The sequence below is a fragment of the Zootoca vivipara genome, chromosome 9, assembly GCF_965207765.1.
Source record: "Zootoca vivipara chromosome 9, rZooViv2.hap1.1, whole genome shotgun sequence".
Lineage (NCBI taxonomy): Eukaryota > Metazoa > Chordata > Lepidosauria > Squamata > Lacertidae > Zootoca > Zootoca vivipara.
Window position 1 is genome coordinate 2108478 of NC_142592.1, and position 26028 is coordinate 2134505.

Here is a 26028-nt window from a genome sequence, read left to right on the forward strand (position 1 = left end):
CGCCCCACGGGGGGAAGAAGCGAGTCGGCGGCTCCGGATTGGTGCTGGAAAGGGAAGTGCGGGGCCCCCGCTCGCCCAGGGAAAAGACGCCTTTGGAAGGCACCAGAGTCAGTGCTTGGAGGGAGATTTAGGGTTGCCACATTTTGAAGAGCAAAAAGCTGTGGGTCGCTGCGAGAACTCTCATCTTACATGCCCATTAAAAAGAGAGGCCATATGGCAACCCTAAATACTGTAGAGAGATTCCTTGGGCAGCGGAGAATGTGGTGTCTATTTTGTTGTTGCTTAGTCCACGTCTTTAGGGACCCAGGTGGCGCTGTGGTTAAACCACTGAGCCTAGGGCTTGCTGATCAGAAGGTCAGCGGTTCGAATCCCTGTGACGGGGTGAGCTCCCGTTGCTTGGTCCCAGCTCCTGCCAACCTAGCAGTTCGAAAGCACGTCCAAGTGCAAGTAGATAAATAGGAACCGCTACAGCGGGAAGGTAAACGGTGTTTCCATGTGCTGCTCTGGTTCGCCAGAAGCGGCTTTGTCATGCTGGCCACATGACCTGGAAGCTGTACGCCGGCTCCCTCGGCCAGTAAAGTGAGATGAACACCCCAACCCCAGAGTCAGTCACGACTGGACCTAGTTGTCAGGGGTCCCTTTACCTTTAGCCAACGTCTTTAGAGTACTGTATATGGCATTGCTTCCCAAAGGCTGTGCCACACTGGTGTGGCTGGAGAGGATGGCAAGTGTGGAGGGAAGCTTTGAGGACAACTGAAGAAACGTTTAAAACTTTCAGGAGAGTATAATATAGTATCTATATAAATATATTAATTTGCAGAATATGGATAGATCTCCCTTCAAAATGAGAGCAAGAGCAATGGCTATTCTATGAAAGATCAGAAAGGAGAAAGGCTGCTTTGGATTGATGAGGAGATGAGAGTTTGTCTCAAATTAGACCTAACATAAATGAGATTACCTGGCAAAAGCATGCACACACCTCTTGTTGAGTTTGCCAAGAGGAACAAACGCAAGAGGTTCATCTATATATTCTGGGAATTATTCATGTTCTTATGTAGCTGCATTTGCTCACGCAAATATTACTTCTGAAAATGTGGCTCAAGTAAAATATGTGGTTTATATACGTACACATATAGAAACGGGAAGCCATCTCTGGGCAGGGTTGAAACTAGGCTTTATTTCACCCGGGTCATTCAAAGTCCCAGTTTGGCACCCCTCCATCCACATTTGTGTTCACACATACATAGGCTGAGACCCTCAATGGCACCCCCCTGGAGGCCTCACCCAAGGAAAAACCTGGCTAGCGCCCCCCCCCCCCGGTAGCTACGACTGCTCTGGGAAGCAGTGTGGCATTCAAAACAAAAGCTCTTCCCCACCACCACCTTTGTACTTCAGGGTCACATATAATCTTTCTGCCTCACCCCATTATATTTGGAATACACAGAAACTCAGGCTTGCTACAAGTAGTCATCATCTTTGCTGCTTGTTTTTGTTATTAAATAGTGAGCATAAAACACTTAATCTCAGAGTTGTGGGCTTGAGCCCCATGTTGGGCAAAAGATTCCTGCATTGCAGTGGGTTGGACTAGATGACCCTTGTGGTTCATTCCAACCCTACAATTCTATGATTCTAATATATACAACCTGAGCCTGCAGTGGAGGAGTTCATGGCATTAACACCCCAGAAGGTCTTGCTTCCAGCTTTGGCTTCCAGCCCTGGCTTCTATCTGGTTCTAGCCCAGCTCTCACACACACCACTCTGGCCATTGTACTTCTCACTACCAGCCAGGTGAGTAGTGGCATGTGGTCAGTGAGCTAGAGGGACAAGGCTCGTCCCCTAAATGTTCCCAGTAAATTATAGTATTAAAGTATTAAAGCCCAGTGCCTCCTTCCCAAAGCCTAGGAAGCTTCTGCCTGGCTTAGGGAGGGAGGTGCGTGTGGTGTCCTCATCCCATCACCTTCGCAAGCTGGTGCCTGTGGCCCTAACTCTTTCCCTACAAAAATTTCCCTGCACAGTGAGGGATGCAGTGGTGGGGGCACCCATTTGTCCTCTGGCACAAAGTCACTTCCTTTGTCATTTGGCTGCCTGAGGTGAAGAACAAGATGACGCGCCCCCTCCTTCCCACATACAGAAGTCAACTGGACGGGTAATGTGACCAGACACTGTTTGGTTAAGGGATATATTATAGGGCAAGCTGTAGCACACACAGATCTATCCTGGAAGTGAGAAACAGCATGGGGGCTCAGGAGGAGTGACAGGCTGTCCTATCACCATTGTCCCTCCCCAGATTGTCCCTCCCCACACAACTGGCATCTGCCACCCGAGGTAGCTGTCTCATTCTGCCTAGCTGTAGAAGTAGATTTAATGTAGAAGAGGTGCAATTCAACCACTGAAAACTGAATATGATTATTTTTTGAATGGATTATTCTATTTGTTGTTTGTTTAGTTAAAAAAGAATATATCCAGCCTTTCCTGACAGCAAAGAAGCAGCAGCAGCTAATGCTATTCTAGGCTGCATCAACAGAAGTCTAGTGTCAAGGGAAGAAATAGTAATGCTCTATTCTGCTTAGGTCAGACCACACCTGGAATACTGTGTCCAGTTCTGGGCATCCACAGTGTAAGAAGGATGTTGACAAGCTGGAAGGTGTGCAGAGGAGGCAGACTGAGATGACCAAGGGTCTGGAAACCAAGCCTTATGAGGAACAGTTGAGGGAGCTGGGTATGTTCAGTCTGGTAAAGAGACTGAGAGGAGATTATGATAACTATCTTCAAATATTGGTCACACAGAGGACGGAGCAAGCTTATTTACTCCTGCTCTGGGGGCTAGAACCCTACCCAATGGCTTCAAGCTACAAGAAAGGAGATTCCTACTAAACATCAGAAAGATATTTCTGTCAGCAAGAGCTGTTGGACTCCCATGAGTGGCTGTGGAGGTTTTAAAGCAGAGGTTGGATGGCCATCTCTCATGTTTGCTTTAGTTGAGATTCCTGCATTGCAACGGGTTAGACTAGATGACCCTTGGGGGTACCTTCCAACTCTATGATCTATGATTCAAAAGTCTGCACACCTAAACCCACTGAAATTAATGGAGTTATACCGGTGGTTCTTGAAGGGTATGGCAAGAGAGGAGGGTAAGTGTGGCAAGACAATTCAAGGACAATAAAAGAAACATCTAAACATTTCCGTGTAGTATGGTCAGTGCTTTTTTCCTTTAAAATGTTTAGGGGTACTCTCATTTTGACTCAAGAAAACCACCATTTTATAGTTCAAATCAGGAAAAATAAATAAAGTAAATAGACAAAAGTACAAAGATTCACAAAATGTTTAGGGGTATGTGTACCCCTGCATCCCCCCCAAAAGAAAAAGCACTGGGTATAGTATAGTATAGTATAGTATAGTATAGTATAGTATAGTATAGTATAATTTTAACAGGTCATCTTTTCAGCCAGAACTAACCGGAACTCAGTTCTGGCACCCCTCAGGTGGGCACCATTGCCATTCTAAGTGAACAAGAGAGGCATTCGTGGCAAGTTCCAGCACCTCTTTTTCTAGAAAAATGCCCCGCCCCCCGAAATAACATCCATGCCTCTATTTTACAGCTCTCTGTTGTGAACAGAGATTTCCAACCCTTGAGAAATATGAAAGATCAGAAAAGAGAAATGCTTCTTTGTGTTGATGAGTTTGTCTCAAATGAGACATAATATAAATGAGATTGCAAGCTAACACCTCTTGTTGTGTTTGTATAGGTAGCTACTTAAGGCACATATGTAAGAGACTCACTTACAGTATAATTATATTTTGGGAATGATTTGTTTTCTTATGTAGCTGCATCATTTAATATGTTCTGTATGTCCCATGATCATATTATAAAGTAGTTAGTTCTATGCTATAAATTAGGCACTGCTACTTGTTGTTTATTTTTGCTTTCCAATGTATTTATTATATTAAAAAATTGGTGTGGCACGAGCAAATTTTTATTCTGAAAGTCTGACCCAGGGAAAAAAGTTTCAGAACTACTGAGTTATACACACCCAGCTCAGCACAGGAGTGGGTTATTTTTTATTTACCTGTAAAAGAAATTAAATTTGGAAAAAACAGAGTCAAAAATAGTAACAAATGGAAGCAGAGATTTAGCCTTGAAAGAATGCTAGCTGCAGTTTTTAAAAGTTACATTTTTGCAGTGTGCATTACTTACCACTTTCGTCTAAAGAAACAGAAGCAAATTTCGATATGTTTAGGAGAAGAGCGTGTGCACGTTTACGCCCGGGGCGCGCTCCCTGGGGTGCGGCACCTCGGACTGCAGCCCCGGTAGGTAAACTCTGGGAACCGTCGGCTCTCGGCCCGAGTTCCCCAGGGAGCAAAACACCGCCTTGCACCGCCTCGATTTCAAAAGCTTCGGCGTTGGGCGGAAGAGGCGCTCTTAGCTCCACCCCCTCCTCCTCCTCCCCCGCCCGCGGGCACTTCCGCCTTCCCCTGGTAACCAAAGCACGGGGTTGCCCTGCTCTCCCCACTCCGTCCGAAGGACCCCGCCAGCCAGAGCTGCCCTACGCGATGCCTGGCAAGCGTCCGCCCCTGTCTTCAGCAGCCCGTCCCGGGAAGGGACCGCGTCCGCCGGTAGGTGAACCGTCAAACCCATCTTTCCATCACCTTTCGCCCTGGACCGAAAGGCGGGTGGCGGCGGGGTTGCTTCCGAGCAGGCGACGCCGATGGCAGCCTTGGGGAGGCGGGGTCCTCGTTTGCGTGGGGGGGGGGGAGAAGAAGAAGAGACTGGCGGAGCTGGAGCTGCAGAAGCTGGAACCGATGTTTACAGCGGGCCGAGGTAACCGCCCCTTCAGCTTCCATAGTCGGGGGAGACGGAGAGGACGGCGGTGCCCCAGGTGGGCGGGGGAGGGGCTGCTCCGTCGGGGGGAGGGGCGTCGAGATGAGGAGCCCGGAGCGGGACTCGGGGCGGCGCGGGGACGGGGCAGCCTGAGGACGGAGTCGTCCGCGGGGTGGGAGTGGGGGAGGAGGAGGAGGCCTCTGCCCGCGCTCCTTGGGCACGGAGAGGTCGTTGGGAGGGAAGACGGCGCTTCGGGCTTCTCGCGGCGGCCTCTTCATCTGCGCGTGCGGGGGGGGGGCGTCCCCCGCTGCCTGAAAGTGACAGGAGGGCGGCTCTCTTGAGTCGGTTTAAAAGAGGTCTTTTTTTAAATTAATAGTAATAGCAATAATAATAATAATAATAATAATAATAGTAAAATGTATTAAAACTTTTCCATAATACAATAAGATAAAAGAAGATATTATCTGAATAAAAACGAAAACGGAGAGAAAAGGAAATGCAGAGGCCTCTCAGAGGCAGCCCTTGTCTCACACAGAAAGTGGTGGACCCTCCCAGCTCTCACCTGGGAGCTCCTTAGAGCGGGGACGGGGCAGGAGGAACGTTATTGCCTTGTTTACTGGAAAGGAAAGGCCGACCTTTCGATACTGGGGAGGTTGCCCATGTCTACAGACAGCCTGGCTGGTTCAGTCCTTTGCCACTTCCATTGCCAGTAGCCCTGCCCTTGTGGAAGGTGAGCGGACAAAGATGCTCCCAGTGGTTGTGATGCTTCCCATGGTGTGAAGTGGTGAGTGACAAATGCTCATCTGGTGGGGCAGAAATTTTGCACTTTTCCAAAGTTCAGTCTTCACTTCTTCAGTTCTTGCTTATTCCTATGAGGTAGGCTTGTCTAAAGCTGTCTAAAGCTTGGTCTACTACTACTACTACTACTATTACAAAATTGTTCTCAATACGGTAATCCGCTCTATTCCTTGCTGTTCTGAAATAATTCTCAGTATGGCAAGCTGCTCTCTTCCTTGCTGTTTTGCCCATGGGCTCTCCCTTCACTTTCTCTTTCCAATAGTTTTAGATAGTTAACTCAAACATGTACAGTATCGGGAACACCTAGTGCCATTCCTTCTGTGAAGTGTTTTCTGAAGCAATTCATTGTGATTTAGGATTAATAGTGTCCACAATTCATAGCACTTTAGGATTGTTTTAAATTTAGATTTTACTTACAAGCATGGCTCAACTCTGCTTTGTTTTGCTTTTAGTTCTCCACAAAGCAGCAGTTCTGGGCATGTGCACTGACTGAACACAGTAGGACTTAAAACATTGTTTAAATATACATAATATCAGGCTGCTGTAGTTTGCTGATGTGTGATAGGGGATTAAATAATAATAATTTATTATTTGTACCCTGACCATCCGGCCGGATCTCCCCAGCTGCTCTGGGCGGCTTCCAGCAAAAATTAAAATAAAATAAAATGTCACAGATTAAAAACTTCCCTAAACAGGGCTGCCTTCAGATGTTTTCTAAATGTCAGGTAGTTTTTTATCTCTTTGACCTCTGAAGGGAGGGCATTCCACAGGGTGGGTGCCACTACCGAGAAGGCCGTCTGCCTGGTTCCCTGTAGCTTTGCTTCTTGCAGTGAGGGAACCGCCAGAAGGCCCTCGGTGCTGGACCTCAGTGTCTGGGCAGAATGATGGGGGTGGAACAATCTCTGCCAATTGTTTCAATAAGTTAAGTGATGAAGATAATGCAACTAGAATGTGCATGTAGACTTTCTTGCCTACTGTGACATGCGGTAAGCAACAGTGCAGTGTTTGAGAGAGGTTGGGAAAGTTAATGACACATTGCTTATTCTCAGAAAGCAAAATAAAAGAATTCCTTCCAGAAGCACCTCAAGAGACCAACTAAGTTTGTCATTGGTATGAGCTTTAAGGTGCTACTGGAAGGAATTATTTTATTTTGTTTTGACTACAGCAGACCAACACGGCTACCTACCTGTATCTCAAAAAGCACATACTTGTATTTAGAATGCTTTAACATGGCTTACTAGGAACCCTGCAGGATTACTGCTGTTGCGTCTTATGTACTTTATACCCTAGTGACAGTGTCTAAGTACACAGCATTATGACCTGAAAGAAGAACTTTCATAGGCTGTAAGGGATCTAAAGAGCATAGAGTCTGAACACTTGCCCCTAAGACAGGAAGCTCCTTATACATATCTTGGGTTAGTGTTTTTTTAAACCACTTTGGTCAAATATTGAAAACAATTTGTTAGAATTCTTACAGAATTCTTACCTGTGCTTACTACAGCCCCTACCATTACCTGGGTGTTATAAGGGAATTAACAAATGAAATTAACAAATGTAATCAGTTGTTAAAGTTATTGATGTTATGCAAATATGTTCATACTTATACCCCTAAACCACAGTAAATAGTGCAGCTGTTCAACTTTTTGAAAAGGCATCAAACAAACAAAACATGTAGTAACAAGATAAAATTCAGTTTTAAACTGCTGAGTAGAGAGCAGGATGTCCCTCCCTGCTCTTGAATGAAATTGCATATTGGGGAGTAATGGCCCATGTTTCCTGCAGCTCCACATACCTTTTGTCTATCTTGTATCAGAGGATGTGAAAATGCAATTTAAAAGGTAGGACCTCCACTTACACTTGTTAGTGGCTTGACAGGATATTTGACCATAGTCAAATAAAAGGCAATCAATAGACCAACACCAGCCTGTCCACACCCATGCAGATTAATCCATCTCATCCATATTACTGTGCTACAAGCAGAGAGCAGAGGCATGCTTACATTTTTATAGAAAGGAAGGATAGAAATGCTGAAAATATATGTATATCTGAGGAGTCTATGAGGTTTAAGGAATTACTGGGTAAAATAATGTTCATGGCTCAGTTTAGTGAGCCAGGCTGTATATTTTAGGGAAAGACATGCATTCATTCTGCTCCCCCCCTTACAGTAGGGGCAAGATATTGAGGAAGAAATTTTGAAAGCTCTTACAAAAAAGTCTTCTGTGTTTTAAAAAAATCCAGGAATCTAAAAAAAAAACTTTAGATGTAGTGTTTCTGAGCTGTTTGAATAATGAAATTTGACAGTACATAACGCTGATGGAATGTTTCAGAGGTTGTTGTCAGTTGATCTTTAGCTAGCACAACTCAACTTCTGCTCTGTTTTCATTGTCTTCCTTCCTTGCATGCAAGCAAATAGTACACATTTCTTTGCCAGACTATGGAAAATCACTCTGTGTGTGTGTGCTGTGGGAAAGAGCTTCATAGTAATTAGCCATTAGATTCTTTTTATCCATCAGACTTCCTTTAGTTTGATTGTGTTCCAATATTACTCAAGTACAGGCAGCACCTGAAATTTGTCCACAAAATAAATGAATATGCATTGCTTTGAGGACAATTGCTGTTGTGCTGTAACTTAAAATACTGCACTGTAATTAAGTGGTTTCAGAATTTTTTTAAGTGCTGTTGGTTTTAACCTGGTAATTCTTTAATCGCAAAACAAGCTTTGAACAGAAGTTATGTTACAGTTCATTTCTTTTCTAGATTTTCATATGCTTTCATTTGTGAACTTCAATTTATCACCTAGTGATTGGCTTTTCTGGGAACTTGAAGTTTTGTTTGTAAAACTTTCTATCAGAATCTCCATAAGGGGTGGCTTATTGATATAAAATGGACCAGATCAGGCCTGCACAACTATTTCAAGTGACGTGTGCACATAAATATGCATGCTTCCTAGTGATAGTCACCTGAAAATAATTAATTACAAATTTGATTTTAGATCAGATTAATATTGTAACCATTCCAGTTCTTAAATTTTGGGCTATTACTATCTTCATTCATCATGTTGCTAATTATTTTTATGAAGCAATCCATTTTAAAAGTTGAAAACGTTCGATAGAGAAATAAAATAGTGGAACTCTTTTGGACAACATTTCAACCCATATCACTGCCTAGGACTAGGTATAGAAAGCTTGGTAGTCAAAGAGTAAAGTATGAAGGGGGAGGAAGCATTTACCAGTAGAGGTCATGAAATGGTATTTGTTTTTGAATAGATGGCTGTGAATGCACCTTTAAGTATAGTGCTTTTCTTTTGCACTAATAATACATCAGTTTCAGGGTAAATATACAAGGACTATTGTTTCCTGCTTTGTATCTGGTTTGGGAAGACATGGGTCTTGAGCTGAGTAAAGAGCCCTGGGTGCAAAAGAAACAGCCAAGGTGAGCAGAAGTAGTTAGTTCTACTCCAAAGTTATTTGTATACACTGTCTAACAGCAGTAGAGTACTACTTCTGCTTCTTCGGTGTTAAATTACAACTGATCAAGTGTTATAAATGCTGTAGGAGTGTTAATGTTGGATTGGTTGGAAGATGTTCAGTAGTAGATCCATCAAGGAAGTACTGTAGTGCCAATGCTTAAAAGCAACTGTTGTGGCAATTCTCACTGTTTTTCAGGTGTGCTTAAGAGTAGGCAGAGATTTGGAATGTAACTAATAGAGTGCAAAACTGACTGTAATACTTGCTTTTATCAAACAATTATTAGGTGGTAAATATCCTATTTGTTGTTTAGCAGTAACAATTAGCTGATGTAGTCTTGGTTTTTTTCTTCTAGATTTTAATGGTGAATATACGTTTTAATGTGTGTGCTGTAAGAATTCAGAGCTTAGTTTTGAAGGCACTTCAGTGTGCATTTTACTGGAATGTTGTGGTTTTAACCTATCTAATAGTGAATTGCTCATTTTAAAGAATCTTAAAGAGCTAGTATTTGTAGGACTGGAATAAGAAAGTTCTATCAAAAATATCCCTCCTCTGTAACTGTATCCCTCCTCCCAACAAAGGAGATGGTGCACCAGTCGAATGCGTTTACTTAAACTTCCTTAATTGTTTGCAGGTTTTGTTCTTTAATTGCATCAGTGTGCAGCTTTGAATTAGAGGATTCAATACACTACTGTAAAGGTGTACATAATACTCAAATGTGCATGATGATTTGTTTAACTCGGAGAAGCTTTTCAGGTCCATACAATGAGTTTGTAAGTTCCATAGCTTATTTGCTTGAAAGGAATTATGTGTATTTTCATGAACATGCTAGAAAATAAGTTATAGTTGTGTGTAAAGTTGTCAGCCCTTGAACAATAGATCACTGTTGGCCTACTATGAGTATATTATCCCGAATTTCCTTCTCTAATGATAAACCACTTATAAGCAGATGTTTTGAAAACGTTTTCAAGCAAGCACCTTTTTTGCTTATTTTATAACTGCTGGTATGCCATTGTAGTTCCTTTTAGTTACAGGTAGGTAACCGTGTTGGTCTGCCGTGGTTGAAACAAAATAAAAAAATTCCTTCCAGTAGCACCTTAGAGACCAACTAAGTTTGTCATCGGTATCTGAAGAAGTGTGCATGCACACTTCTTCAGATACCTATGACAAACTTAGTTGGTCTCTAAGGTGCTACTGGAAGTAGTTCCTTTTGTTAAGCTGCTGTGACGTTAGTCCTCTGATTGTGACACTTGGTTTAAAAAAAGGCAATCCAGTGTATATTATTGAGAGGAATTAATTCTTACAGGCAACGGGGCTTCCAATGGACACAGTACTGTATCTTCATTTCAAGGTCTGCCCTTTGCCAGCAAGTAGAAAACTTCCTCTAGGTCATGGGTGTCAAACACAAGGCCCGGGGGCCAAATCCGGCCCGCCAGACCTCGTCATGTGGCCCGCCGAGCGCCCCAGCCAGCGGGACCCAGCAGTGGGACCTTGCTGCTGAAGCGCCGCACCAACAAAGCGCTGACAAACAGCTGGGGCCGGGGAAATGCTTTTTGCCCCTGGGTCCCTTCGCGCTCTTTTCTGGCGCTGAATCAAGGCGGCGACCCCCCACTTCCCTTTCTTTCTTCCTCTCTCTCTCGTTCTTATTCTTTCTTTCCCTCTACTTCCTTCCTTCTTTCTCCCTTTCCGTCTTCTCTCCCTCTTTCTTTTTCTTTCCTTCTTTATTCTCTTCCTTATTTACTACTCTTCTTTCTCTCCCCTCTTTCCTTCCTTCCTTCCTCTCTCCCTCCCACTCCCTCTTTTCTTTCTTTCTTTCTTTCTTTCTTTCTTTCTTTCTTTCTTTCTTTCTTTCTTTCTTTCCTTCCTTCCTTCCTTCCTTCCTTCCTTCCTTCCTTCCTTCCTTCCTTCCTTCCTTCCTTCCTTCCTCTCTCCCTCCCACTCCCTCTTTTCTTCCTTCCTCCCTCCCTCCCCTCCCCCTCCCTCTCCCTCTCCTCAGAAACATAGGATGCTGCTTTATACTTCTGGCCCTTAAACCCTGGAACCAGGAGAGCAGCTCCAGTGAGTCAACCTCAGCTAGTCCCTTTGGTGAAGGGTGGTGGCTCACTGGCAGAACATCTGTCCTGCATGCAGAAGGACCCCAGCATCTCTAGGTACCAGTAGCTCTGCAAAGGTCCTGCATGAAACCCTAGCGAGCCTCCACCACCCAGTGCAGTTACCAAAAATCATTTTTCAATAAATTGTACAATAATTGTACATTTGAATATCTACTTGCCATTATTCTGACTATGTTTCTGCTTTCAGAGCTAGTTATTACTTACATTATTACAAAAAAACAGTAATAATTGAATGCAGTGACAATAATTTATGATAATAAAGAGTGGATACATAGTCCTACAGATACAACCGGCCCTTTGAGGGTGACCAAACTGCTTATGCGGCCCCCGATTAATTTGAGTTTGACACCCCTGCTCTAGGTCATAGTGCTGTATTTTTTTACTTTACCACCACAAGCCGGTGATGACAAACGGGAAGTCAAAACTCAAGATGCCACCATATGTAAGGGAAGGAAGATAATTTATTACAGGAGTTTGTTTCTGGTGCTAGCTCGATGTTCTGCCCTCAGCTGTTCATGGTTTTTCTGTTGTGTCAGAGGCGCCAAAACCCTGAGCTAAGTTGAGATGACTGCTTTAGACAGCAGATTGAGGGTTTAAACTGAGAAAGGGAAGGACTCAATTGTGCAGCTTTTCATTTCAGTGGGATTTGTGTAGGAGAATTTTCTGTAGATTGTACCACATGTTCATTAGTGAGAAGAAGGATACCATTTGGATTTTCTTTATCAGTTATCAAAATGTCTTGTTATGTACTGTGTGCTGAAGGAAGGAAGGCATTTGTGCATTTAGCAGTACTTATCACCTTCCACTAATAATCAAGCCAGTTTGACAGCACATAGCTCTGGAAAAAAGTATCCATCTGTAGTTTAGAAACAACATTTTGAGGCCTTGATTAATAACTTGTGAATGCAATGACAATGTGTTGTTAATAATCTTTCAGATCTGCCTGGGTAACATAATGCCAGCAGAGCATAAGAAGTCAGCCAGCATGGAAGAAAAAGAAACATCATTAAGTAATAAAGATAAGGAGTTCAATGAGAGGCGGTCAGGTAGCAGCCGGGACAAACCCAAAGAGGATGTCAGGCTTGGCATGAAGAGAGAAATGTTAAAACCACCTGAAGATAAAAAGAAAAAACTGGAGGAGGAGAAACGGAAAAAAGAAGACAAGGAGCGGAAGAAAAAAGACGATGAGAAGATAAAATCTGAAGAAGAGCAGAAGAAGAAAGAGGAGGAAGAAAAGCAAAAACTTGAAGAGGAGAGAAAAAAGCAGGAAGAAGAAGTAAAGCGGCAACAAGAAGAGGCAGCTGCCCAGCTGAAGTAAGACTTTATTATTTATTTGTTGCTAGTGCCTGCCGGTAGGTTTTCAGACTATATAAGAGAGGGTGCTGGGACACAGATGGGGAAGCACGGGGAGCTAAGGGCTGGGTGGGTTGAATAGCTCCTTGGAAATTGCAAGGGAAGTTGCTCCATCTGAAAGAAGAGCTGCCTTTTTCCCTTGTGCAAAAGAAATGCTTGCTACTAGGTTGTTGGGCTGTGGAAGTACAATACAATTAGACAAGCCCCACTTCAAAATCTTAAGAAATACTGATGCCCAGGAACCCAATATAACTAGTTCTGTGCACCCAAGGTAGCTCTCTTTGTGTTCCTCAAACAACAGATCTATTTTTCCACATCATAAGCCACTCTTGGAGCTTAGTAGACTTTGCTAAGTGGTAGGTTTGCTGGTCAAAATATCTGAGTATTTGTGAAAAATTTCTGACTGACAAGCTACTTCATTTTCAAAGGGTTGCTGGTTAGAAGCATCACTTCATTATAACAATAATGTCATTTTAAAATGTTGCAGTTCAGAGATAAGGAAAAATTAAAGCAAGATTACTTGTTTAATGAATTTTGCAATTCATTAGGAAATTCATTTATCTGGACTTTTCTGCTTTAAAATTAGTGCTGTCACCAGACTGAATAAATTTGTTGATTACTCAGACTAGTTCTGATTTAAATTTGCATATATTGAAAGCATTTTAATAACAAAAAACATACTCTTAGACAGCGAATGTATATGTTGCAGCTGGCACCATCTTAGTGAAACAGTCCCTTGTGAGAGTGAAAGAGGAAAGCATTTTCTAAGATGGCGCCTGGTGCCAAGTTCTTGGGTGAAATCCAGTGCTGCATCCACTTGACCAACAGGAGTTCACCCTCTTCGTCTCTCCCCTGCAACTGTCCAAGTCCCCCCAAATCTCCTCTAGAGGGCCCCCTAAACTTCCAGAGCAGATTTTGGGAGGGCGGGTTGGAAAGGAAGGTGAAGTCTGTTCTGCTGCCAGAAAGACGTCATTTATTGCAACCTTTAAATTAAAAAGATGTTCTGTTAATTAGGCTTGCCTTTTTAGTCTATTACAATGTTTAAAATTTCAGCCCTACTTAAACACAATATTCTTCATATTCTGTTTAGAGAGAAAGAAGAAGCCCATCAGCTCCACCAAGAAGCTTGGGAGCGCCACCAAGCAAGAAAGGAACTCCGAAGTAAAAACCAGAATGCATCAGACAGCCGCCCTGAAGAGAACTTCTTTAGCAGGCTGGATTCAAGTCTCAAGAAGAACACTGCCTTTGTTAAGAAGTTAAAAACTATCACAGAACAGCAGAGAGACTCCTTGTCCCATGACTTTAATGGCCTCAATTTAAGCAAGTACATTGCGGAGGCTGTTGCTTCTATAGTGGAAGCAAAATTGAAAATATCAGATGTGAATTGCGCTGTGCACTTGTGTTCTCTGTTCCATCAACGTTATGCTGATTTTGCTCCATCACTACTTCAAGTCTGGAAGAAACATTTTGAAGCCAGGAAAGAAGAGAAGACATCCAACATTACTAAACTAAGAACAGACTTGCGGTTTATTGCAGAATTGACAATAGTTGGGATTTTCACTGATAAGGAAGGCTTGTCTTTAATCTATGAACAACTAAAAAACATTATTAATGCTGATCGCGAATCCCACACCCATGTCTCAGTGGTTATTAGCTTTTGTCGGCACTGTGGAGATGACATTGCCGGTTTGGTACCAAGGAAGGTTAAAAGTGCATCAGATAAATTTAACTTGAGTTTTCCTCCCAGTGAAATCATTAGCCCAGAAAAACAACAGCCTTTCCAAAATCTGCTGAAAGAATACTTTACATCTTTGACCAAACATCTGAAAAGGGACCACAGGGAACTGCAAAATATTGAAAGACAAAACAGGTAATATTTTAAATGCTCTTAAATGAATTGACAGGTTTCTAATACTTGCTAGAGTTTCAAAATGGAACCCCCCCCCCCAAGAGACGACAAAGTATGATTTCATGCTTTGAGGTTTGAATGGGGGAAATGCACTAACATTTCAATCCTACATGTCAGAAACAAGTCCCAGCGAGTTCAGTGGGCTTACTCCCAGATAAACATTAGGAAGAACTTCCTGACAGTAAGAGCTGTTCAGCAGTGGAATTTGCTACCAAGGAGTGTGGTGGAGTCTCCTTCTTTGGAGGTCTTTAAGCAGAGGCTTGACAGGCATATGTCAAGAATGCTTTGATGGTGTTTCCTGCTTGGCAGGGGGTTGGACTGGATGGCCCTTGTGGTCTCTTCCAACTCTATGATTCTATGAAATTCTCAGTGGACCCGCTGAACTTAATGTGCCCAAAGTCATGTCTGTTAATTTAAATGGGTCTTCTCTGAGTATGATGTTGGATACAACCCTTAGTCTTATAACCGTCTTGTAGGTTTATCAGTGTCTTCTGGCTCTGATTTGGAATTATTCACATTGTAATTTAGGAATGTGCTAGCCTTTTTTTTAAAGCCCTAGCAGCTTCTGTTTTTCCATGTGGATGCACTCTAGTTTACAATATTAAGTATTTTACAGCCTCCTAAATCTCATTGTGCCCGCTTTCCCTTAGTAAACTTTTGGTATACCATAAAATATGGTTAATGGGGGTGGAGGAACAACAGCTGCATTCTAAACTGGACCTTCATACAAAACATGGATTCTAGGGAGGTGTACATTAAAATCAAACAATACAATCATTAATCTTTTTAAAATGTAAAATCAAAACATAGAGGTGGTAATTTGTCATGGATGCATTACTTGTGATTTCTGCATTGCAAGAAGTTGGACTAGATGACCCTCAGGGTCCCTTCCAGTACTACTATTCTATGTGTCTATAACAAAATATTATTCATACTCAAGAGTAGATATGTTAAAATCGTTGGACTTTTGGTGGGTGGATCTACACTGAGTATGATGTAGTTAGATATCGTCCTGCATTCCTTAAGAATTGTTTGCAGATTTGTATAGAAGAGAAGTGGATGGGCTAAGTGTGGGATAGGGCCACATAAATTTAGGGAAATGGGGGAATGAGAAAGGGAAGGGAAGTTATGTGTAACCAGAGAAGCAAGATACAATATCACATAAATATGTTTAATTCTGCAGGAATAGTAAATCCATTCCAACACCTGTGTTTCCTGACTTGCCCCACCTTGACTATTTTCTTATCTTCCTCTTGTGCATTACATTTAATGAATAAAATTGAGTTTTAAAATTCCTGACTTTGAAGGTGTTACTTTAAGAATACAGTTTCCCCATTGGCATGAAAGAACCTCTTCCTCACCCCTCAGATGATACATCCAGTTTGTAATTTTGTGGATAGCATTGGGTGTATTGCCAGCATAGGTCTTAATCAAAATATTGAGGTGCACCTGCAAACTCTGGACTCATTGCACAGAAAGAACTTGCTCTTCTGCAACATGTCTTCTGAATGAGCAGTTCTGTGTTGGTATCTGTCTGTCTCGGGAGACAATGAAGCAGTACGCCTTTGGGGGTGAAGTCAAGCTGTTGAAAAGTTGTGGCGCCTGCTGTGGCTGTAGAGACTGTTATGGTAGAGACATGCTCATCTGCAGCTGGGGCAGATGAAAGCATCCAGTTGTGCTCTTGCAGGTGCACCATAGTGTTTCTCCTCTCTGTGCTCCTCCCAAAGGTAATTTCTCCTTTAGTCACTACTATGGATACACGACTTGTCTGCCTGTCTCCAGGCACTGTGGTTGTCTGCAAGGGATTCCCACATGGCAGGGTTGGTGTTGCCAATCTTCACGTTACGTTTGCAGACATCTTTGTAACACAGAGTTGGTCTGCCAACGGGTCTGGTGCTTGAAACCAGCTCCCTGCAGAGCACATCCTTGGGCATCCAAGCCAGTGTAGATGTCCCTGAGACAGGAGTGTGAACACGCTGAGAATGTTGCTTGGGAGAGCACATCTTTGTTTGGAATTTTGTCCTGCCATGTGATACCCCAAATCCTCCTGATGCAGCACATGTGGAAGGCGTTACGGTGTTGCTCCTGACAGTTGCGAGTTGCCCACGACTCACTTCTAGAAATCAATGTGTTCAGCACGCAAGCCTGGTAGACCTTCATCTTAGTACTGGACGTTAGCATCACATTCTTCCATACTGTTTTGGAGAGGGAAGCCATTGTCATAGCTGCCTTGCCAATACGCTTGTTCAGCTCAGCATTGATTGAGAGATTGCTGGTTATGGTGGCTGACCATAAGGCCTTTGTCAGGTCTCTGAAGGCAATGTACAAGGGGTGCTTCTGCTCTTGGCATTTCTGCTACAGGTGGTGCAGTGAGAAAATGACATCTACTGTTGACCTCTGAGCTCTAAAGTTACATTGTGACTAGGGCTAGACCCTCCAGCAAGTGACTGTAATATGTTGCGAACTACATGGGCGAAGGCTTTCTGCATGGTACTCAGCAGAGATCTCCCACAGTAGTTGTTGCTTTTGTCCTTATAGAGCATCACAATGCTGGAGTCACACATGCCTTGTGGAATGGATCCTTGCTCCCATCACTGCAAGAGGAGGCTGTGGAGGTTTGTAATGAGGAAAGTATTTACGTTGGCTTTCAACACTTCTGTTGGGGTTCCATCCTGTCCTGGGGCTTTATCACATGCCTGAGAGTTGATGGCATCCTATAACTCGTCAAGGGAGAGAGGAACATCCAGCTCTTCCAAGACAGGCAGAATCTGGATACTCGTAATTGCTGTGCCAGAGCCCATGTTTTCCTACGAGTACTATTCTTGATAGTGTTCTGCCCATTGCTTCATCTGCTTGCTGTGGTCTGTGATGATATCTTCTGACAAGGTTTTCAGCGGTGCAGCTTTCTTGATTGTTGGTCCAAAGCCTTTCTTCATGCTTTTGTACATTTTGTGAATGTTCCAGTGTCAGCAGCGAGTTGGATGCTCTGGCACAGCTTTAGCCAGTAGTCATTGGCACATCATCTAGCAATCCGCTGGGCATCACTCATTGCCTTTCTCACTGTAGGGGAGCATGCTTGTAGTTCAGGAGAGCCTCACACTTTGCAGCAATAATAGGTTCCATGTCCTTTATGCTGGCCTCATACAAGTCAAGGGTCTGTTGCTCTCTTTTGCCAAGGAAGACCTAGCTGTGCTGTAAGTTCCTCACTGTAGTGGTTCCACCTTGCTTTGACACTATCTCTGTGGCAGTTGAGTAGATCTTGTTCAACAGAATCAGAGAAGCGACACAAAGTTCAGGTATGACTGTTCTAGCAGTGTTGATTTGAGGGCCACATTTAATGCTTTGTAATATAGGCCTTCTTTGGCTGGAGATGGATCTTGCTCACTACCAGGGACTGATCCATGTTGCAATTGGCACTGTGGCAGCTCCGTGTGACATGGAGTGTGTGACACTGGTTGCCTGGTGACAATAAAGTCCAGTTGGTGCCAATGGCCTAACCTTGGATGTCCAGGACACTAGGTGTTTTGCCTTGGTAGTGAAGAACATGTTTGTGATGCAGAGGCTGTGATATGAGCACAGCTCAAGCAGCCTTTGTCTATTCTCCTTCATGCTGCCAATACCAAAGTAGCCTATGCAGTTGTTACATCTTTCCCATGGCATTTAAATATCCCAGCAGGAATAGGTGTTCACAATCTGGGACTCTCCTGACAGCCTCCTGGTCTAGTTCCTCATAGAACTGGTCTTTGGTTTGTAAGGCTAAGGAGTAACTTCCTACACAAATTTGGAGTGGAGTCCCTAAGGCGGTTGGATGGTGTCCTGTCTGCCTCCTTCCAATAACTCCTGCAGCCAAGCTGGTGCCAGACATATTGCTCTGCTTTTTTCCTGGACCACATCTGCAAGGCCAAGGTGTGGGGTGGGCAGCCCAGGACCTCCATACACACTGCCCTGGCTTGCGCCCCAGAGAGGTCACTTCGGTGCTGCACAGAGAAACAAAATGTGAGGTGGCAGTCATGAGTTATAAGATCAACCTGATTAGCGTATGGTACAAGCGCTACTGGTTGTTCCCGTTGGTGGGAGGGGAAAGATCATTATGTCAAGAGATTTCTGCATTTGTGATAACTCATTTGTGAGAAAGGCTTCAGGAGTAAACCCCAAGGAAAAATCAGTACCTGCTGCCTTGTGGGACATCTTCAGGAGAAGAAAAGGCAGTTCTGTGAAGCGGAGTTATTTGTTAGTGAGTGTGGTGCTACTGTGTGACTAAAATATGCTTGGAAGCAAGTGTTTACAGAGCAATTGCTTTCTGGAGCATAGTGCTTTGAGATGCCAACTGAGATACTGTGTTAGCAGCTTTTTCATCCTAGCTGCATGCCACTGAATGTGTACAGGGTCACTTGTCCCATTATTGAAATTTATATTTCACCCTTCAGGGTTCTAGCTATGCTTGCTTAACTTTTAAGTACAATCATTGTTTTAGCCAAAATATGGGGTATAATTTGAAAATAAAATCGAATCTATACTTATAAGTAGTAATAGCTATGAGAAAGTGAAGAATGCGAATTTATTTTATTTCAAAGGTATTGATAATTATTTTCGGAGCAGCTTACAAATAGGTTGCTGCTGAAAACGTATGGCTTCAAAGAAAACATTTTTTGCTCTTACTGATCATATCTTTTTCTTTAAAGATTGCAAAGCAGCTTTATCCTCCCTTTTTATGGGCTCAGTAATCTATATATATATAAATGGTGAAGGTGCATGTGTGTTATTCCCCACTTTTCTCCCACAAGCACTTACCCAATCGTCCTGAAATTTGGCCACAACCTCAGAGTCATATGTGAGCAGGTAATCATGCACTTACACTGACCAGCTGACACACCGAACACAGGTAAAAAACTGGATTTGTGTTCAAAAAAATTGTGCCCTCCTTTGGACATTCCACGAACAACGGACAAACATACTCCCACAATCCTTCACGCCCCGGAGACCATGCCTCCAACAGAGAGCAAACTGCCCCGAGACCAAGCCGCTCCTCAGGGAACCAAGCCTGCCTCGGAGATCGCACATCGGAGACCAGGCCACTCCCCAGGGACCCGCACCTGCCCAGGAGATCATGGGTTACCGGGAAGAGGGAGTTGGGGGATTCACAGGGATAAGCCGACGGGCGGGGGACAAACAGAATAGATCATGCATCAGGACAGGGTGGGGGCAATCACAGGGATTAGCCACAGCAACGCGTGGCAGGGCCAGCTAGTATGATTTTAATAGTCAAATATTTGCTGATGTTGAATATTCTTAGTGCATTTTAACTCTGGATTATTCTAAGAAGAATTAAAAGCTAGAGTTACAATACTGTAGTTTGTTCATACTTGGAATCTTCATTGCTCTCTTTTTTCTTGGTTTATATTTCTAGGCGTATTTTGCACTCTAAAGGAGAGTTGAGTGAAGATCGGCATAAGCAGTATGAAGAATTTGCTATGTCCTATCAAAAGCTGTTGGCAAATTCCCAGTCTTTAGCTGATCTCCTGGATGAAAATATGCCTGATCTCCCACAGGATAAACCAGTGCCTGAAGGTATGGGATTTCCTAGTTCAGAAGGCAAACTTTTTAGTTCTGATGGAAACACAAAAGCATATTAATAGCTATTCTCCCCCCCTCCTTCCGGCACACTTTTTTAAAAGAATTAAAACAAAGCAAAGTGAGAAACTTCTTGCGCTTGTTTTGTTGCTTTCCTCCTAGTATTGCTTCTTGGTGTGTCTGTTTTTTGCACTAATTTCATCCCAGTTTATATTAAAAGGAATTATGTGTCAAATTTATACAGATACTGAAATCTGTAATACATAACCTTCTGCTTTTTATATTCCAGAACACGGGCCTGGCATTGACATTTTTACCCCTGGCAAACCTGGTGAATATGATTTGGAGGGGGGCATCTGGGAGGATGAAGATGCTCGAAACTTCTATGAGAACCTAATTGATTTAAAAGCATTTGTGCCAGCTATTTTGTTCAAGGATAATGAAAAATGTTCCCAGATTAAGGACTCTGGTAAAGATGATTCTAGAGGTACATTTATTTTTTTGCAACATTGTTTTAGAAGTTGTGGTAGAGAGGGTAGCAGGATTTTATCCTGATCCGTGTATATGCTAGCTCTGCAGCACAAGTGTATCTTCTTAACAAATTGCACTTTGCTATTATGCTACCCATGCCTACTGAAAAATCACATGAACACTTAATTTTCTTGGAGGAGTAAGAACAGTGCTTAAAACTTATGAAAAACGAAGCTGTTCTAAGAGGCAGTTACCTAGTTCACAACATTTTGTGCTAAATGTCAGTGATTAAAGAGACGCTCACTCTTTGTGTTATATTTTCTTCAGAAACTGTAAACTATGAACATGGAGGGTCAAAGGGCCAGGTAAAAATGGGGGAAATTATGTACATCTTACTGTTTTTAAAATAGAGTTAAAAGAAACTAAGGAAAACAAAGATGTGTCTGGTACTGATGATCTGGAGTTGGACCTGGAGAATCTGGACATTAATGACGATGCTCTTGAATTAGACTGTGGTGATGAAGCAGAAGATCTCACAAAAAAGCTGCTTGATGAACAAGGTAAAAATAATATGGAGAGGTATATTTTTGTCTTTATTAGTTTTCCTAAATTGAATTTATTACCAAGCCAATCTATAGCAATGCATATAATTTTTTTCATGGTATTGACAAAACTGTGGATATGCTACTTCATTTTGGAAGCATTTGCAATTATGCACAATAGTCCTTTCATCCACTCTGTTACATGACCTCTTTTTAGTGTTTCCATGACCAAAGATGCTTCTGTGCCTCAGCCAGGGAATTGCTTTCAGTGAACTAATCTTCGTTACTACTAGGGCATGCTGTCAGTAATACTTCTTCCCTGTAATTTGATATCATTGCCTGTGAGCAGAAAAATTGCTCCTTGGCAAGGGTTCATTAATAATGCCAAGGTAGCATGTTCTGCTTCCTTACACAACCCAGCGGTGGCATACCCAGATGTGATAAACAGCTGTTGAAACTGGTGCAGGATATTTTCTATATTATTGAATTGATGTGAGATTTTCTACTGAGGAGCATGGGAAATTTTGTTTCTAAACACAGTGAGGTAATGATTACTCAGCTGTTCAAAATAATATATCTTCCTGACGTAGAAAGCAATGAGATTTTGTTTGATCTCATCAAAGTGTTACCACATTTTCCCATTAGGATAGCCATTTGCATGGCTTTTTATCAACATCCAGTTAGCATGTGGCAGTAAACCAAACATGGCTAAGCATGGGCGTACAAGTGTGCAGGTACTCAAAGCAGAAATCCTGGCCACTTTACTCCTCCCCTGCTTCTCCTGCTGCTGCCATGCTATCTGTCACTCCAGACAAACCACAATATGCAGCCAAGGTTTCTTTTTGGATTACCAGTCTTTCTTGGTTTGTGTAAAGTGAAACAAGCCTCAAGCCTGGGTTCAGATGTACCATTAAGCCAAGCCATGGCTTAGCTTCAGGTAACAGCAGCAGAAGGACCAGGGGAGGAATAAAGTGTCTGGGATTTCTGCTGTGCTTCTATGTCCATGCTTAGCCATGGTTTGGGTCAGTGCTACTTGTGAATCAGGCCACTATAAATCTTACTATAGAGAAAGCCTTTTTGGATTATGTGAATTCCAATTCCAGTTTTGCTGTCCAAAGTTGTTTTCCTGAAATAGTTCTCTGCTAGCTATAGCCTCATTTTCCAGGGTAAATGGCAATTCTTGAGGAACTTAGTCATGTTTGGAGGATAGTATTCACAAACTTGCTGCCTAGCCTTGCACAAGTCATGTTCTCTCAACTTTAGTTCTTGTGTGTATGGAATATGAATTATATAGTGACCTACCTTACAAGGCTGTTAAGATGAATGAGATTGGTTGTGAAGCACTTTGTGTGGTTAAAAGTATAATGATATCTGTGTATGAGTGAGAGAAAGCAGATGAGGGACAGGGAGAGGACAATAATTCAATTCCGTTCATTGAATTCTCTCCCAAATTGTAAACTGATACTAAAAGTCTACAAAATTGTGTGGATATTTGACCTGCTGATAATATGGTGGTGGTTGTCTTTAAACAAGAAGCAACCCATTGCTTTGAACACTTCTCAGTCTGGTTTAAGATTCAAATTTTAGGATATTCACCTCAGCACAGTTTGTTTTTCACATAGTTTATTGGTGGTAGTGAGAGTAGAATATTAATATGTTTTGTACCCCAAGGCACTTTAAATAAAAACCCTGATTGCATACTATTAATATGGAAAGTAACATGAACTTGGGGAGGGAACATCTACATAAAGGAAGAGGAAATTATTATTTTTCATAATAAAGATTTGCTTCTGTGTCATGTTTTGTTATGGGTGTGTTTAAATTTTTTTGTTCTATTTTTAATACGATTAGGCAAGAAACAGGGAGCAGATAGCACCGGAGCTGAAAATAGTGACGGAAAGCAAGCTGCACGAAGTGAGTTTATAGGTGGTACCTAAGGAGAAGAAGCCGCACCAAGCAGATAAGCTTATAGGGGGTAGGGAGCAGATAGAAGTTCTAGGCAGAGTGACTCATGCCAAATTTTCTGTAACTAGAGCATAGCTGTCATGTTTTCCCTTTTCTCGTGAGGAAGCCTATTCAGCATACGGGAATTTCCCTTAAAAAAAGGGAGAACTTGACAGCTATGAACTAAAGCCGTTTTAGATAAGTGCTGTGTCAAGCTTCTATATGGGAGCAAAACAAAATATTTAAAATGGTTTTAAAAAATGGTTCAGACCCTACTGATAATCAAATTAACTTAGGAGAGAACTTGAAATACTAATTCCTGTAGGTAGCCAATGATGACTTTGTGTTCTGGCTGCCACTTTGAATGCATTCCTTTTGGAAAGCACGTAGAAGTTAATGTAAAAAGCTTAAGTGGAAACAGAAGGAAATTTTTCAGTGAGGGCTGAGACAAACCTCACCCAAATGTAAATTGTGTTTTTGGTCACATAAAAGGTAAACTTTTTAGACTCACCACATTTATCAGAAATGAAAACCTTGCTTTTTCAATGACTGCTTATGAATCTGAGTTCAGAAACCCAACCAGGGTCACTAAAAATTTAGAGAGAGTAAAGTTTTTCTTCTAAGACAATGAAATACCATATTTCACCGCATACTGGTTGCCACCGCATAATAGTTGCACCACCCTTTTTCGGACTCTGAAAATGGTCCCAGAGCATTCCCCGCACAATAGTTGTAGGGTAACATCTAAAGCTCCACTAGGCCTCAAGCCCCTTCCTTTCCTTCTCCAGCCGCCCTCATACCTCACCATCTCAGCCATGAGTTCCCAGGGGGAGCGGAGCAGGCGGGAATGTTTCCCCATTCTCCTGCTGCTGCCTTTTTATCGCTGAGGGGAGATGGCGGCGGCCCCCAGCAGGCCTGGCCACAGGTGCTGCCGTCACCCCTCATTTGCTGCTCCTACGGCATTCCTTATGAAACTTCCTGTCCAAATTTGAATGGCTGTTCCACTCTTGCAATGCAAAGTATAGAGTGGTTTTGTTCACCGTACAGATTCTGATAGATGAGCAATGCTGCTGCATCTCAGTAGGCTGGACAAGAGAACATATGCACAAGGGAGGCTTCATTTTTACAGAAAGGTACACTAATGTCTGTCCGTTTTCTCTCCCCATGGTTCCAACAACAACAGTGACTTTGTCTCTGACTCTCCCTCACTCTCCCTGCACTGCTGGCCCGGCTCCTCAGATCCACCTGCTGTTGTCCCCACTTTATTCCTTGCATAATAGTTGCACTTTAGTATTTCCCCATGTAATAGTCGCACCCCCCTTTTTGAAAGGAAAAATCAGCATCAAAAATGTGACCATTACGCGCCGAAATACGGTATCAGCAATGGTTCAGATAACATGTGAGGGTAATCTGGTTTTTAAAATGGCTAATTTAGTTTATTATCAAAAACATTTTAAAAATATTGCAACCATTGTTCATAGTTGTGCAGAGTGCCTTTGAAGTTTAATACGATGCTGGCAGCAAGACCTCTCCCCTCCCCTGAGTCAAGACAGGACTGGGGAAGGCAGGTTGGGTGACGACATATTTTGCCTGTCTATTAAAGCAAACCAAAATTTGTGGGTCCCTCCGCATCACATAAAGTTTGGAGGGGCAACTCTTTGTTTCAGTGTCTGCCTTAAAGCTCCTAAATGCTTTTTTAAAAATGTGGCCTAATTGCTGAAATAGTTCCACACATTAGTTAATTTTCCATCTTCCTTACCTGTGAGACCTATTTGCAGTCCAATCCATAGTGTATATAGTCTGACTAGGCTGCATTAGTTTTCATAACAGTAAGAGAAGTGTTGTGGATGAGCATGTAAGATTTGTCTGTATTAGATAGTATTTAGGTAAAAGGAACCAAGTTTCATTAAAAAATACATGCACAATCTGGAAGTGAGAGAATTGACTGTGGCTTAAACCTACTGAGAGTACAAATCGTTGCTCTAGGAAAGGAGACTGATTTCTGAATTCTCTGTAATCCTTTGCTATTGGAAAGTATAATATGAAACAAGAGACTGGGCGCCACATAGAAAGCCTAGGCAGGCAACCCCTGCTGTAGAGGGTTGGTAATTGGGTTCATAGAAGGATCTTTCCCTTGGTGTTTAAAAGGCCACTTTCAATTTCAAACCTGAAACCAGAAACTGGTGGTGATATCAAAGCTTCCCAGGATTGGAACTCTGAGGAATCCACAAACCTAGATGCAAATGGGACCTTGGCTCCCAAAAACGTCTATGTTGTCATTCTCAGTTCTACTAGGAGAGGACAAATCCAGATCTCTTTGGTCTTCATAGGTTAGTTCTTTATTTCTTGCCTACTCGTCCCTCTTGCATGTGTCCTTCTTTGCTGTTGCTAATGAAAGTAGCACTGAACTTTGCTGTCTCTTTTATGTGCATTTCAAATCTACATTTCTTCATTTCTATTTCATCTTTCCCTTCAAAGATGTTACTAGGGAATGGCCTATAGGGATTGACCATTTTTCTTATGTTTATTTCCTCATTGAAAAAAGTGTGATTCACTTCCCTAAGGTGAGTGATTATATAGCACTTGCAAGCATACTTGAACAATTAATGTATCAGTACTACAGTGTGTGAGAGCTTTTGGTTTCTCTCGTTTGTTTATTTTTTATTTTTTAAAAATGGCTAGAACAAGAAGATGAAGAAGCCAGTACCGGGTCACATCTGAAACTTATAGTAGATGCTTTTCTTCAGCAGCTCCCAAACTGTGTAAATAGAGACCTAATAGACAAGGTACAGTAAACTTGTAGTGTTTCTTCTTTATATCCATAAGTTGGTTATTGGATGTTGATATAATCTGTTAGATAGTTTTACTGTTGTATGCCACTCTTACACCCACTGTTAATATGGTAAGATTCAAATATACAGTATAGCAGGAATTTGGTGACTGTTGGCAGTAACAATCCCAAATAAATTTTGTAAAAAATGTCCTAAAATTTGAGAGAGATTGGTGAACACTGCTAGAAATATACTTCAGTTTGTCAACA

At 42.4% G+C, this 26028-nt stretch overlaps 1 protein-coding gene across 14 annotated transcripts in view; it reads left to right on the plus strand.

Annotated features, from left to right (window-relative positions):
* Positions 1-4475: 4475 nt before the first annotated feature.
* UPF2 (UPF2 regulator of nonsense mediated mRNA decay) overlaps positions 4476-26028 on the plus strand; it is a 49748-nt gene continuing 28195 nt past the window's right edge. For 2 of the 14 annotated variants that reach the window (XM_088652303.1, XM_088652304.1), the window contains exons 1-8: positions 4476-4614; positions 12136-12512; positions 13642-14421; positions 19868-20028; positions 20321-20518; positions 20913-21062; positions 22896-22958; positions 25671-25774. In XM_088652303.1, the coding sequence (XP_088508429.1) occupies positions 4552-4614; positions 12136-12512; positions 13642-14421; positions 19868-20028; positions 20321-20518; positions 20913-21062; positions 22896-22958; positions 25671-25774 (1896 nt within the window). In that variant the 5' untranslated portion in view covers positions 4476-4551. Of the gene's footprint in view, positions 4615-4738; positions 5604-12135; positions 12513-13641; positions 14422-19867; positions 20029-20320; positions 20519-20912; positions 21063-22895; positions 22959-25670; positions 25775-26028 lie in introns of those variants that run through there. The other 12 variants (XM_035127570.3, XM_088652308.1, XM_088652305.1 and 9 more) reach the window with 8 other exon arrangements.